At 31.0% G+C, this 14,749-nt stretch overlaps 2 protein-coding genes across 2 annotated transcripts; both read right to left on the bottom strand.

Moving 5' to 3' along the window:
- Positions 1–1,803: 1,803 nt before the first annotated feature.
- On the bottom strand, positions 1,804–14,611 carry LOC116769152 (uncharacterized). The gene is made up of 3 exons (XM_032660184.2): positions 14,271–14,611; positions 2,587–2,868; positions 1,804–2,422 (listed from the first exon to the last, which is right to left on the bottom strand). The coding sequence occupies exons 2-3, from the start codon at positions 2,807–2,809 to the stop codon at positions 2,157–2,159; spliced, it is 489 nt and encodes a 162-aa protein (XP_032516075.2). The 5' UTR covers positions 2,810–2,868; positions 14,271–14,611; the 3' UTR covers positions 1,804–2,156.
- LOC133320419 (uncharacterized) lies at positions 3,815–5,380 on the bottom strand. Its single transcript, XM_061528847.1, has 2 exons — positions 4,525–5,380; positions 3,815–4,429 (listed from the first exon to the last, which is right to left on the bottom strand). The coding sequence occupies exons 1-2, from the start codon at positions 4,574–4,576 to the stop codon at positions 4,083–4,085; spliced, it is 399 nt and encodes a 132-aa protein (XP_061384831.1). The 5' UTR covers positions 4,577–5,380; the 3' UTR covers positions 3,815–4,082.
- Positions 14,612–14,749: the final 138 nt, after the last annotated feature.

The raw sequence follows: 14,749 nt of genomic DNA, 5'->3' as shown, positions 1-14,749 counted from the left end.
GATGACACAAATTATTATAAAGTAGGTAAGCAATTTGTATAACCTTTAAATATTATTATTGAGGAATATTTGTTTCAGTAACAAGTATCCGACATAAACAATACATATTTCATGAACGAGCATAATTCATTATTTCGTAACTCAGATAAGTAATTAAAATAACGTAAATTTAATCGCTACTGTCATCAAGACAGTTTTTGCATATTGGGTAGACATGTTGCAAACATATAGGTTTATTACAATTTTTACAGTAGTATCTTGTTTTTTTATCCTTAGCGGATGGACAGTCCTTGCATCTCTTGTATAACTTTTTAGTGTCTCTGGAAGGAGGGTATATCATAGTTTCTCCGGTTTGCTCGTGGATACGTTTACGCATCTCTCTCGGTAAGTTCTCCATATTTTTTCTTATCTGAAGGTGACTTTCAAGCATCGTTAAGCCGAATTTCTTAGAAAATCTCGTCTATTTGTGTCGCGTCACGTCTATATGTCTTGTAGCTGTTGTTCTAATAATGAACGATCATGGCATTTATACCAGCAATGTTCATGAGAGCATAAAAAACGGCTGCAGAGTGCCTCGATTGTCGTGAAACGTTATATATTGAGCACAGTTCATCTACCACATCGACACCAGTGGTGAAATGAAGATTTACAGTGCAAAAACTTTTTGCGTCCACCAATCCGTACATTTTTATGCCATATCTGGCAGTTTTGTTGTGAATGTATTGGCGAAAGGAAAATTTACCACGGAATGATTGCAGCTTCTCGTCGATGGTAAGGCATTCACTTGGTGTATAATTATTTGAGCAATTCGAGACAAATTCTTCAAAAATGTCTCTTATTGGAGCAAAATTATCTAAACGCTTTCGTTTTTGACGACATACTGCGTCGTTAAAACGCAGACAACAAAGCAGAAAGTGGAAGCGGCTAAAAGACATTGTGATTCTAAAAATGTCAACACCGGTGCCGTCCGTTCTCCACAAATCACTCATATTTTGACGACTGGAACGATTAACACCTGCTAAGTACATTAGACCAAATAGAGCCAATAATTCATCAACTGTTGTCTCTTCAGCTGAATGCTTTAATGATTGTCTATTTGCTATCTTCATCATTCGTTTCTGTTTATTATAATGTTAGTATGATGAACTATATTTTCTTACATACTGTTGGTAATGAACAATCTCCAACATTCTATTTCTGTCTGAGCATTCGAGGCAGAAGCTTTTGGGCCAATTTTGGGTAATAAGATGTCTTCGGTCTTAATACGTATCTGTTCTAGAGGTTCTGATGACCATTGAGTTAAATTATCTTTCCCAATATAAAACAGCCGAGTAATGCTAACTGTTACTGCTTCTTGCACATCATTTTCACTTAATTCTTGTTCCGTATCACTTCACTTCTCTGTGACACGTGATCAAGTTGTTCCTCGTCATCAGAATTGAATTGTTCGACTTCGAACTTTGTATCTCGTTTAAATAACGCTAGATGTCTCCTTCGTTCACTTTTGTAACATATTTTTGCTAAAACTGAAAAACAATTGAAAATGTACCAAACGGTTGTGAGAAAGAAATTTATTTAATATACATAACAAATTTTGTAACTGCCATGCCATAACTGATGCCGGGTTGATTTAGCCCGCATTATGCTCACGTGTTATAATAGAGTTACATATACCCAGCGATGACAGTATCATTATAACCATGCCAGCAAGTTAATATCACATTAAAATCCTTCTTATTAAATTCACAATTTTCTTGAACTATGTTCTTATATGAACAGATTTGAAAAATTAAAAAAATATAATAATTATTATGTTTTTTTAATGACAAAAATTTACAAAATAATACAAAATCAAGTACAAATAACCTAGTGATGATGACAGAATATAGAATTGGAGAATAAAAGGATAAGAGACTATTAACCCATCCAACATTGACAAATTAATGACTGCTCCTATAAACACAGGACATGAAGTGTTCACTATATTATTCATAGTTGCACAGTCGAAGCCGATATACACATTCGATTACGGAATATAGTAATAAAAAAAAATATTACACACTAATTAAGTCTATATTAAATAAACCGGTCGCAATTAATTTCTGCTGAACCGATTTTCACAATTAAATATTGGTGCAAAGCGATTTGTTTATTATTTAGTCGGATTCAAATACAATAGGTTCCCGTAAAGCTTCCAGAATGTGGGAAGGATTAAGATAATATTTAGGTGGGTCGTGTTCATGTTCTTCGAACGCAGATGTTATAAGATTGTTGGAGTCTGTGAAAACGCAGGCGCGACAGTTTTTTAAAGTAGAGCACACCCATCTTGTTTTCAGGCCCGTATCATATTGCTTTCTGTAAGTGTATTGACGGAACAGAAGCATCTCTTTGCCCTTCCGCGAGGTTATTACTACAGCTGTATCTAAAAATTTAATGACGAAATGAAATATAAAAGATTTTTTTGGCATAAAATAATGTAATGCAAGGTCAGGATCTAAATCAATTAACTTTTATAAATAAACACAGTTTGAGAGTTTAGGTAAATTCCCATATGGTTTGTGAGCATATATATAACACTCTACTTACTACTTAGATCTGGATCAACACTCTCTGCTATGGAATTCCAGCGTTGATGATCGTGGAACTTGGAAGTCATTATGATCTCGTCTTGGTCATTCAAATAAACGAACGCTGAACAGTTCTTACAGGTGCAATTCCAGCGAGTGCCATTCTTAGATCTGTATGCCTTACGATATCTATACCCGTCATATTGTAAGACTGTCCTGCCTTTGCTTGTTTCTAGAAACATCGCAATACCCTCGTTAGCGTCGTCTTCTAGATATTCGGCTGTGAATGTTTCGCTTTCATCTGCAAGAAATTGTGTGGAATAAAAACCAAAACAGGAATATTTTTTTTGGTGGTTAAGTTATAGTGACGGGTACAAAATAAAACATTACGATCATAAGAGAATAAAATTTAATAAAACAACTTTTGCCTTAATAAAATATGATATCAATTCCACATATCCGCTGTACAAAACAGCTAAAAAGTAAAAATTCTCCATTATTGCTAATACGTAAAACAGAATGGCTGTCCTGGCCTTCTTAGAAACTAAACTTAAATATAAGAAAATTTTATTTTAATATAATTAATGTAACATTAAAAATATAAAGAAATATATATCTAAATTATTCTGCCTTGCAAGAGACGACACAAAATGGGCTCGTGGTTGTGCTTGTTTACCATTAATACTAATTCAAATTTGTCATTAACGTGGGCGTATACATCGCATTTCCCTCGGCTTGGCTCGTTACAGCACCATCTACTGGTAGCGCCGTTCACACACACCTCTTTTCTGAAGGTGTGGCCACCAATTATGAGGAACGTGTTCCCGTTCGACAGAGTCACCGCCGTAACTGTAAGGAGAATTATAATGAAATATATATCGAAAAAATCGGGTTATGGCGAGGGAATTCTTTGTGAAAATGATAAGACATGATAAAGTAATCTTTATTAACAAAAAAGAGTGCGTGAGGTCCCTCCGCGCGGAAAAAGTGAAACTTCGTAATGTTGAAATAAAAAATAGCAAAGGGTAAGAATCAATTTTTAATTAACTTATTTTCTTAAGATAAACTGTATTAAAATTGCTTACAATTCACAATTGATCGCATCTTATAATTATCATGTTCGAGCTGAGAAATATTCAAATCTATAACATTTACAGAGGGATTGTGATAACTAAAGTGAGATACGAAATTGAAATAAAACTCCGAAAATATTTTATATTATTTATTTAATAGTTAAAATATTTTCGGATTCACAACGCGTTTTAATTATTTTATCTCTATACTCCCAACGGTTCGGTTACTTTGTAGCAACCGTGCTCACGGGCAGACGAGATGAGAACGTCTGTCAGTTGGCCTCGTTATTTATCATCTACTGCCAACGATTTCTTAATTTTCTGGCGTACCGCTCTGGATGCCTGCAGAATGCGCTCACTGTGGTGTGGTCACCGACATGGGATTTTATATAAAACATATATTTTTCCCCTTTGGTTAGTGGGTTGTTTGTTAGTTGGCCTACTATAACCCCAGTACTAGTCCAGTAGTTGTTAGTTGGTCTACTGTAGTTGATTGATGAGTGCTAGTCAATCCCCCCGTCGAAGGTGATGGAATTACAGCTGACGAATCAATGAGCATATTGTTACGTTTGGCTTTTTGTCGTGCTCGGTACTCTCTCTGGTATTCCGCGGCTGATTTTCTTTTCTTCCTAAAAGCAGCAGTCGTAGAAGGATCACTTGTTCTATACAACGACTCTTTTTCCTGCTCCGCTCGCTTCCGTGCTCTGTAATCACGGTAATATTGTGCCGTTTTCCGTCGTGGACCTCTTAAACCAGTGGAAGTGCTTGTGGTTGCCTCATCGACACGCCCTGGAAAATATAATTGTATCAATAGTGTATGTGAATACGTCACAATGTAATTTCAAAAGAGAAAACCTAACAATCAATTGATATTCAAAACGTACCTTGACATAACTTTAAATCCGCCACATTGTCCGTGGGATTGGTTACACCCATTTATGACAATTCTTATCCACTAAATTCGGAAATAAAATACTTTCAGACTATGTTGTATATGTATGAAATCAATCTTAAAAATAATGAATATAGAACAACAAGTACGTATTTCAGCTAATTTCACGACGGTAAACCTGTTTACTTCGTTACATACCAAGAACACCATGCATATGGACTTGAAATCTACCGATTCACTCTCTTTCTCTCTTACTTTCTACATTTGTGTATTTTTCTTTCTTTATCTCTTCCTCTTGCGTTGGGATATTGGACGCTACTCGTTGATAGCGCACGCGCTAGTCTGTAATAGTTATCTCTTGCTGTGTCTTTTTTATTCCCCCCCCTTCCAGGAGCGTTGGAAGGTTAACACAACCGTGCTTTCGTACCCCCTCCATGGTAGCGTTAAACGTTTAAAGCCACCTTGTTGGAAGTCGAATAAGAAGTTTAATTTTAAAAATGAATATATTGTGTTTTATGTATTTCTTTAAAAAGTTCAAAAGTCCTTTCATATATATAATTACAAGACACCAGATTATCTACGTTCTATTTAGAATAAGTGAAATTTATTATAATTTTATGTATTTTCCCCCTTTTGTTTGGATGTACCGAGGTGGGGGGTGGTTATGTTCGTTGTAATTACCAACTACCCTCAAGTCATTACTCATATGGATATGCTTTTTACACCTCTTTGCTCCGCGGTCTGTGCATACCCAGGATGTTAGGTTATGTTTGCGTAAATTCTGTGGTCGACTGAACGTGTACCCTGCATAGTGAAGCAATTGCTTTCCAGATATCAACGTAATTATTTCACCTGAAATGTCACGTTTACATTACTTTTTCAGATACATTGAATACATAAACTCATATTGTTACATAAACTCTATGTTATATTGTAAATATAACATAGAGTTCAAACAAACCGAAATATTAAAAAAAAAGAAACGATTATAAAATTTTAGATATATTTTATTTTAAAATTAATAGAGTCTGATAAATTAGTCTTCTTTTTTTACTTTTCAGTAAATATATAGCAAAAATAATAATAACTAAGAGAATATTGAAGTACGCCTTTTGAAATAAAACAACGCCTCTCTGCGTCTAGATTAAGATTACTAAAAAAATTTAGGTGATGTTATAAAAGTCATTTTTTTATATAGCATTAATCAGACACCAAGCTGACGATTACTTGAAGTAATACTCCAAAACGTGAGATAAAAAATTCGCATATTGTTTATAAACGAAACGAAAGGCGGGTTCCTTATTACATATTTTAGATGTATTAACAAGGTCTCATATAAATAAAAATATATATATATTATATCATGAATTATTATCGAAAGTAAATCTGAAAATCACGTGTGAATTTATGTTGTAAATATATTTTTAATTAAGTAAATAATGACACTTTTTTAACCTTACACATATAACCGGATAAAATCTTTCACCAAAAAATCTTCGTTAAAATTCATAATATAAGCCTAATTAGTATTACGAAGAAAATTCATAATTAACACTAGATATTAACTAGTATATACAATTTGTTACGTATGAAGGTTATTTAAAAGCTCCCTTTGAAATAACAAATTCGTAATATTGGTAAATTATTATAAAAAGAACATTAGATCATTGCGACAGAGTACAGCCCACTAGGCGTGATCTCATATACAGGGGGTTCATGTCCGTGTTTATGGGAAATGCAAACGAGTTCATAGTCATCGTTGACATGTAAACAGACAGCGCACTTCCACTTGACTCTACCGGAGCAGTACCAGCGCTCGCCTCCCGACATGGGAGACGGATTCGTGAAGACGTAGCCATCTAGCATCAGTAGAGTCGCACCGTCTACAGCTGTTACCACTTTGACTGGAATTAGTAAGCCTATTAGTTTACAATTTGAGGGTAGTTGTGATACAGCAGCGACACACATCACCCACCGTATGACAATAATGAGAACTGATAAAATAGTATGAAATAAAACCAGTTTCGAATTATATTTAATATCTAAATATAATTAAAATGAGCACTATATTAAAGACAAAAATATGATTGAAGAATAGAAAAATATAATTATTTATGCCAGTTTTTTTTAACTAAGAAACTAAATTATATTTATATTTTTAGTACAATCCACATAATATAAACCCGTAAAATAAACCTTAAAAAATGGCAGTGTTATTATAGTCAATATTTTTTTTTATTTTATTTATCAAACACGAAAAACAAAAGAAGATGAAAATCATTATATTTATATAAAGATAAAAATATACCTATACCTATATTTAATAAAGACTATTATGTAGTAGAGAAAAAAATGATTTTGTGATATGTTAATACAGGTTATTAAAAAAAAATACGAACAATTTTAAACTCTATGTCTTATTAAACACACATCATTGAATATGTTAAATAATAAACTGTCAAAGATTTTATACTATTTTAATGAAATATATATATATATATATATGTGTGTGTGTGTATATATAAAATCCTAAAACTAACTTAATATAAAAACCTACGAATTACATGTAAAGTTTAAGGGTTTACAAAACGAATATAAGTCGTCTTACAATAAAATGTAGTCGAGCATATGAATTTTAGTCAAAAAAAATGTGATGTCTTAATGTTACAAGGTCATAAAGTACACATGCTTCGGCTTAGCATCGAGTGCGGGTCTTGCATGTGTGTGTTCGCCTTTCGTCACAACAACATTAAGATTTGCGTCTGTAGTTAACATCACGCGACACTCGTCCGATTTAGCCGCGCACTTCCAAACGATGCCCTTCTTTGATTTCGAACTCCTCGTGAATTTGTATCCCCGATACAATAAAACGTACTTTCCCTTTTTATCGCCTTTAATCAAAACCGGATCTGGAATTATGTGGTGTTTGTAGTTACATAACTGTATTACAGAATTGATTTATTTACGAAATTAAGATAGGAAAATGGAAAACATATTTAAACAATGGAACCAAATAGCATATCTTTCTTTTCATTCTTTATTTAAAAACAGATATTACATAATATACATATATTTAAATAGTCAACATTTTAGTCATCGAAACATCAGAATACCCTTAATTCAATAGATTCAGAACCTGTCGCCGGTAACTAAACAAAAAAAAAAACACTTTTTTATATTTTAAAAGTTTATTTATGAAATCTGATGTATTCCCCGTTGCTACTAATATAAAACCTGGGTGGTTCGTGGCTATGCTCTTCTTTCACCACTGATATGACACCCTCGTTTGTTAAGAAGACCTGGGCACCGCATTTTTTGGAACTACGAGACGAACAAGCGTACGACACCCCGGCTCTACTCGCGTTATTCCTGGCGTACGTGTATCTGTTGTATAAAAGTACATTTGTGCCCCTTGATGATTTAATAAATTCGAATTCTGTAAGAAAAAACTTCAAACATGAAACACACGTTTACAAAAAAAATTTATCGAAGCATATTTTATCCTACCTTCAGTGTGCTTAACATGGGTTTTTTTATATTAATAAAACGTATGTATTCTTAAATCAACGTTTATTGATATATAATTTATTTAGTATATTCTCCTCTACTGTTGAGGAATATTGATGGAGGTTCATGTGTATGGTAAGGATTTAGGACTGTAATAGCTCCTTCGTTGGTGACGAAAACTCTAGAACCACATTTCTTGGATATCCTTGATGAACACATGTATGAAACCCCGGCTCTGCTTGTATTATTCCTCGCGTATGTATAGTTATTGTATAGCAATATTCGGGTTCCTCTCGAGGATTTAATAAATACAAATTCTGAAAAAGTTATTACTATTGATAGAAGTGCTGTTGAGTTTTTTTAGTACCTATAACATAATTCACCAGCTCAAAGCAACTCAAAAGTCTTTTTTGTATATATTTAAGTTTATACTGTTGGACAGTACATTAACCATTTTATTATAAACATAACAAAATACCTACTTATCTTCACTATTACGTTTATATATAGAAAACGGATACAGATTTTTTTTGTTTCTAGTGGTTTATTTTTTATATACTTAATAATTTTAGCCTCGTCTTGGAAATAACTTAGGAACAGTATTATTATTGTAATATATATATTTGTATAATAATTGTATACTTTACAAACGATTTATAAATTAGATAATGCAGTAATACATTTCAGAACGACAAATATTTGGTTACGGAATTTGACAGACTTTTATTTAAACAAATTTTTACTACAATAGATATAGTTTGCGAAGATCGGACAAGGATATAAATTACATAATTTGATGGGAATTTGTTATTAAATGAAAGTCAGACAGTATTATTGAGAACATATATTGTATGAAGATTCCTTGGTTATGTTTCATTCAGCCTTCTTACGACAGTATTGTTGTTATATGTTACAGAGAAAATCCTGAATCAGGCACTCCCTTAGACCTCTTCTTAACATTTGTAAGATATCATCTTTTCGTTCAAATAAATTTATAAAATTACAAATATTAAGCCACAAGAATTTCTTATTTTTGCTTCGTAAACGCAGTATAAATAAAATAAATAACAATTGATAACTGGGTTCTAAGTTTATTGTAGAATATTTTTAACACATTGTATATTTTTGTTACATAAAAGGTGTTCATACTATTTATATAAACGTACATAATTACCGTGTTCGTTTATATAGAATAGTGGAGGTTCGTGCGTGTGTTCCGAGTTAATTACAGTGAGAACTCCCTTTGTTGATAACCTTAAGAGAGCGTTGCATTTCTTGGAGGAACGGGACGAGCAAGTCCAACCGTTCTTGCTGTTCCTAGCATAGGGATACTTTTCAAAAACTAGCAATCGCTTCCCTCTTCTGGACCTTATAAAGTGTATTTCTGGAATATTTCCTACTATTATTACAGTTCTTTAATAACTGTTCTATTAACTAAAAAGGAAAGAGCAGCATTACAACGGAATATAGTTTATTTTGTACGGAACATTTACTATTTTAAAATTCAATATATTCAAAATCCGCTATATTCACATCAGGGGGAGGATGGTTGTGTTTTGTATTAAGGACGCTTAATTGTTTCTTATTGTCGTCTGTTGTGACGTTGGCCTTGCAGCCTTTTTTATGGTGACTAGAGCAAGTCCAGTACGCGCCGTTCTTTTTTAAATTTCTCATCGAATAAGTATAACCCCGATAGTAAAGGAGACCGTGACATTTTTTGGATCTTTTTCTGGACGGAATAATAAGTGCGTCTGTAAGTAAATATATATTTAAATCGATACATTTGTCTTATCGCATCTGAAACCTTCAATTCTTTAATAAAGAATACTAAAGGCGAACGATTTATCCAATACTGTTATCGAATTTGTCATTTTTACAAATCGTGAAGGTAAATTCCCATTTAGCTAGTTGAGATTATAAGAAATCGCAAAGATAAGATAAGTTAGTAAATTGAAAACATTCTCTGATATGACTTGATAATTATGAACAATTATCAAAACTAAGCCAATCATCCCCAATTGTGAACAATAAATTGTTGTCAATTAAGGAAACAAGTGCAGATGATAAATTTAAATGTAAATTAGACAGCGCCATCTGTGTTCTTACAACACGCGTTATGAAAAATTATGAATTTAATACTTTCAACATGCATTGCTTTCTAAAAAAAAAAAACCCTTTGTAAATAAAACAGTTTGTCAAAAGACTAGATTTATTGTTATTAACCTGCAGTCACATAAATTTATAGTGTTTGTATATAAAAGATTGAATTAATAGAAAAATTTTGAAATGAATCCACACCAAGATAAACATAACAAGAAAAATGTCAAACACAATCATAGTCACTTTCAAATAACACAAACTAATATGTTGCTGTTTATGATATTAGTATAATAATGTTTGCAATTAATTAATTTAACAATAATATTGTATTTAATGATAAAATTATTTCATAAAAAAAATATATGAATCACTTATCAATTTACAAAATTTATTTTACTACCAATACTTTCAAAAACAAATTTGACATCAAAATTGTAACAAATAGGTTTATTTTTTATTGATTTATTTATTTTTAATAAATTTGATAATAAAAAAGTGACTCATAGTGGACAATTTTACAATGTTATCAAAAATAACTTACCAATATAAGAAACATAGTTGTTTTACTTACCTGCAAGTAAAAAAAAAAAACATTAATTTTTATAAAACTATCTATAATAACTTAAATTTGTATGTGTCTAATTAAACCATAATACAAGTGCTGTGTGGTGATGGCATAAGAATACAGTGTCACCACTGCATGACCAGCCCAGGATGTCATATGAGGGGACTAAGTGCTACTACGCACATAAGACTTGTGCTAGGGAAGGGTAAACCAACATAAAACTCTCTGATAATCTGTCTAGCCAGCATGGCAGCAGTATTACCGTTATCAGATCTAAGACTTTCGCGAGTTTTATTCGTTTAAATTAAACTAATATATTTAGGATATACTACGCGTGTTTTATTTTAAAACTACATACTCCCGACGTTTCGGTTACTTTTCAGCAACCGTTATCACGGGCAGACGAGATCTCATATTCACGATCACGTGTAGTGTATCGGAAAAATATTAGTTTCATTTAAAAGTATTACCATTACTTTTATTTATTATTACCCTCTATAAAGAGTCAGAATGAGTCCAGCAGTGGACCATTATGGGCGTTGATGATTGTAATGTGACAATATACTGGTTCAGAACAGCTGACAGTTGACACACATACAGTAAGTTTCTATTACTTATATAATGTTTTCATATAAATAGTTCAATGATCATAAATCGTCACACTTTATAAAATTCTTACTAGGTAGTGTGACAATGCAAAATATGGAGTAAGCACACAGATAATCTTATCAACCAGTAGTGTGACTGAAAAAGAAATGAAACGCTGAGTATTCCTTTGTATGACTTCAATACACAATTATAATTTGTTGAAGGAAACTTATAGTAATGTCAGTATTAATATGCTTAAAACTGTAATAAGAAAATATTAATTAATTACTATGCTTTCCCACTACAATACATATGTAGGTATATAAATTTATTTAACCATCATAAATGGCTGATCAAGTGAGATAATTAGTTATGACACTTTAAATTTGGAATTGGTCTCGTTAGTAAAACAAAAGTGTAGTTTAAAAAGTGTACTATGACATGTGGACTGAGTTTTAGGATAAGTTCAAAGCTACATATGACACTATAAAAAATTAAAACCCAATTAATAGATTGTAGTTGAAATCCACAAATATATAAATGAATTTTCATGTTTCTAAAATTAGCATAACTTTAAAGAAGTTCATTATTATTCTGTATAGACGACTTTACTTCCGATGTTTTTAAAATTGTAGGTAAAACTTTTTTTTGTTTTGAAACTACGTAAAAATAAAAAGAAATAAAATATATTTTTGTTATGAATTCGTAATTAAAAGGTCGCGGTATATACAAAATTCATATTTCCAGTGTGAATTAGTGTGAATTAAATAAAATTACCCATACATATAGCGGTTGTCAACAGATAACGGTTTATTGGAGTGTCAATTTTGTTGTTGTTTATGGTTACGTATGCACTAGTTATTTGCTGTCTCGTTAAAGTTTACATCAACGGATCTGGATTGGAATAATCAAAAAAGCTACTTATTGCCAAGATCCATAAGGACGGATTCAGATATCAATTACTTTTACTCTGAAGTCTGACCTTGAAACTATATTTGACACCACTTGACAATATGCGTGACAGGACATTTTTCATTGCGCGATGTTCACAATTTATTTATTTTTCATTGCTACCTTATCACTTATATACTCATATAACGAAAAAGTGTATGTATATATATAATAAAATTGAAAGATCCTCGAAGAAGTCAAGATTTGTGTACAAAACTTAGGAAGAATGGTTTTAGGGGCTTATAAAGTCTTTTTAATTTGTCTTCCTTTTTGGATTCCATGTATACAAATATTTCAAGCTTAGTTCGAGTTTAATATTTATGTGTCCAACTTCAGATTGAATTCTTATATGACAAATAAAAATAAATTAACAATTTATACACATATATACATTATTAGACAAGTTTTATATTCAATATTTTTATAACATTCAGAAGTATTTATATTTTGATTTCTTTTTACCCAAAGAACAAAAATAAATTAACAATTTATACATATATACATTACTAAGATATATAAACTTATGAATTAGAACTTTCCACTTAAACCTATTTGTTTGCAATACAAATATGCATTTAATGTAAGCATTAATTTTAATAATTCAATTGTATTTTGTATATTTATTTATATACAGAAATCTGTGAGTAATTTATTCTCTTTCAATGATTTTATATCATTCTTTCATTCAAAATTTGATCTTAGGAAGCTCTATATATTGCGGGATTTTATGTTTTTTACCACAATACAGCAGGTAAACTTGCTTGGGCTCCAATGTTAAGTGGTCACCAAAGCTTATAAACGCCTGCAATACAAGGTTTTTCCCTTGATAGTTACATCAAGTTTGATGTAAGAAATATTACACTCCTAGACATTCATTTTGCCTCTACCTTATTTTTAATATACTTACAAATGTACATTTATTTCATGCTCAAAATTTATCTTGTAAGACATGAAAATTTGCTTATTATTTTAAGATGATATAATCTATCACACCAATTTCAACCAAAAACTAGGACAAATAATTTATATACTACGTATAAGAAGTTATCAAGAATTAATACTAGCTTTGAAAATAAATGTGATAAAGCAAAAATTATGACAATAATAACCTAACAAGTAAGAATATACATAAAATTGAAAAATGTAATTATATAGGAAAAATAAACACGGTGAAGTTAAAAGAAAATCACTGTTTATGACCTCAAGTGCTATAGAAGAGAGCTATACAGAAATCTTAATAGAACTGGAAGTCGCATATACACAACATTTTCTCCAGTTCTCATTGCCAGTAATGTAATAAATAATAATATATGGTTGTATGTTGAATTTAGATATGACATAAAATACTCTCAACACAATATTCCAAAGAGAACACACAAGTTAGATAACTGAATGTTATCTTCTCAATTAAATTTTGGTATGGTTTTTTTCATTATTTTTCAAATCCTTAAACAAAATAACTCTATCCTTGTCCGAAAGTATGGTTTGAAAATCTGATCTAGTGACTTTTCCCTTGTGTAAACTCTATATGTTGAACAATGATAATATTGCATAGAGGTTTATATACACTGACACCTCATAGAAATTACTATTGTACAGATTTGTTGTAATTTAGATTATTGTTTTTATATTATAAGCAAAATCATAATATTACTTACTTTAAAACCTATTCTATGGTAAAAATATGAGACAAATGTACATATTTAATTGTTGGATAAATGTTAACCAGAATGTTTACACAAGATGAAAAATTAAAATACATTGTATTTTTACTCTTGTACTATGGCTGTTATATAACATACAATTTTCATGATATTTATAATATTAGTATTTTTTGTAAAATTACTTAATAGTAATCAGAAATAGAGTACTTACTGTGTCACTGTTATGGAAGTTAGGTTAAGTACATTGATAATTTTAGATTATTGTTAAAGTTATTACAAATATATTATCACACTAACACTAGTATAACAATGTAAAATATGTAATATCTTTTATTTAAATTCTTAAACAAACGATTTACGAACCTGAGCTTTTCTTCCAATGTTCTTCCCGCCATTACACTTGTATAACTTCAAGTTATTATAATATTATTGCCATTGGTACACAGACACTACACGGAACACAAAAAAACATTTCAGTTACCTAATTAATCATTTTACCTAGGATAAAATTAAATTTTCACAACTTATATATAAACTTTACATGGTTATGCCTACTAAAAACTGTAATTTAAATTTCTTTGAAAACACTTGTATGAATATGAGCACCACTATTATTTAGCACTAGTACAGTTAAAAATTACACCAAATAAATATTCTAATGAAAATAAACAATGTGAATAGGTTATTCAAAAGCATCGAAAATGTCAACGAATTGGCGGAATTGGTGATGTCACTTGAGATAATAAAACGTGATTTTACGGTTTACCGTGTGCTTTAGCACTTAACCTATTTTGAAACAATGTAAATTTAATATGCTACATTTTTTAAAAAGAAACAATAAA

This window comes from Danaus plexippus, chromosome 5 (assembly GCF_018135715.1).
Source record: "Danaus plexippus chromosome 5, MEX_DaPlex, whole genome shotgun sequence".
Classification (NCBI taxonomy): Eukaryota; Metazoa; Arthropoda; class Insecta; order Lepidoptera; family Nymphalidae; genus Danaus; species Danaus plexippus.
Note: the sequence above shows the minus strand (reverse complement) of the source record. Positions and strands in the feature narration are given on the sequence as shown.

What these genes read in the sequence shown, in the direction of transcription:
- LOC116769152 (XM_032660184.2), bottom strand. Translation starts at nt 2,809, where the DNA reads ATGTTTCTAGAAACAAGCAAAGGCAGGACAGTCTTACAATATGACGGG. An exon ending in TGTTGATCCAGATCTAAGTA is followed by an intron (nt 2,423 to 2,586) that starts GTAAGTAGAGTG and finishes TTAAATTTTTAG; the next exon opens with ATACAGCTGTAGTAATAACC.
- LOC133320419 (XM_061528847.1), bottom strand. Translation starts at nt 4,576, where the DNA reads ATGGGTGTAACCAATCCCACGGACAATGTGGCGGATTTAAAGTTATGT. An exon ending in GGATTTAAAGTTATGTCAAG is followed by an intron (nt 4,430 to 4,524) that starts GTACGTTTTGAA and finishes TATATTTTCCAG; the next exon opens with GGCGTGTCGATGAGGCAACC.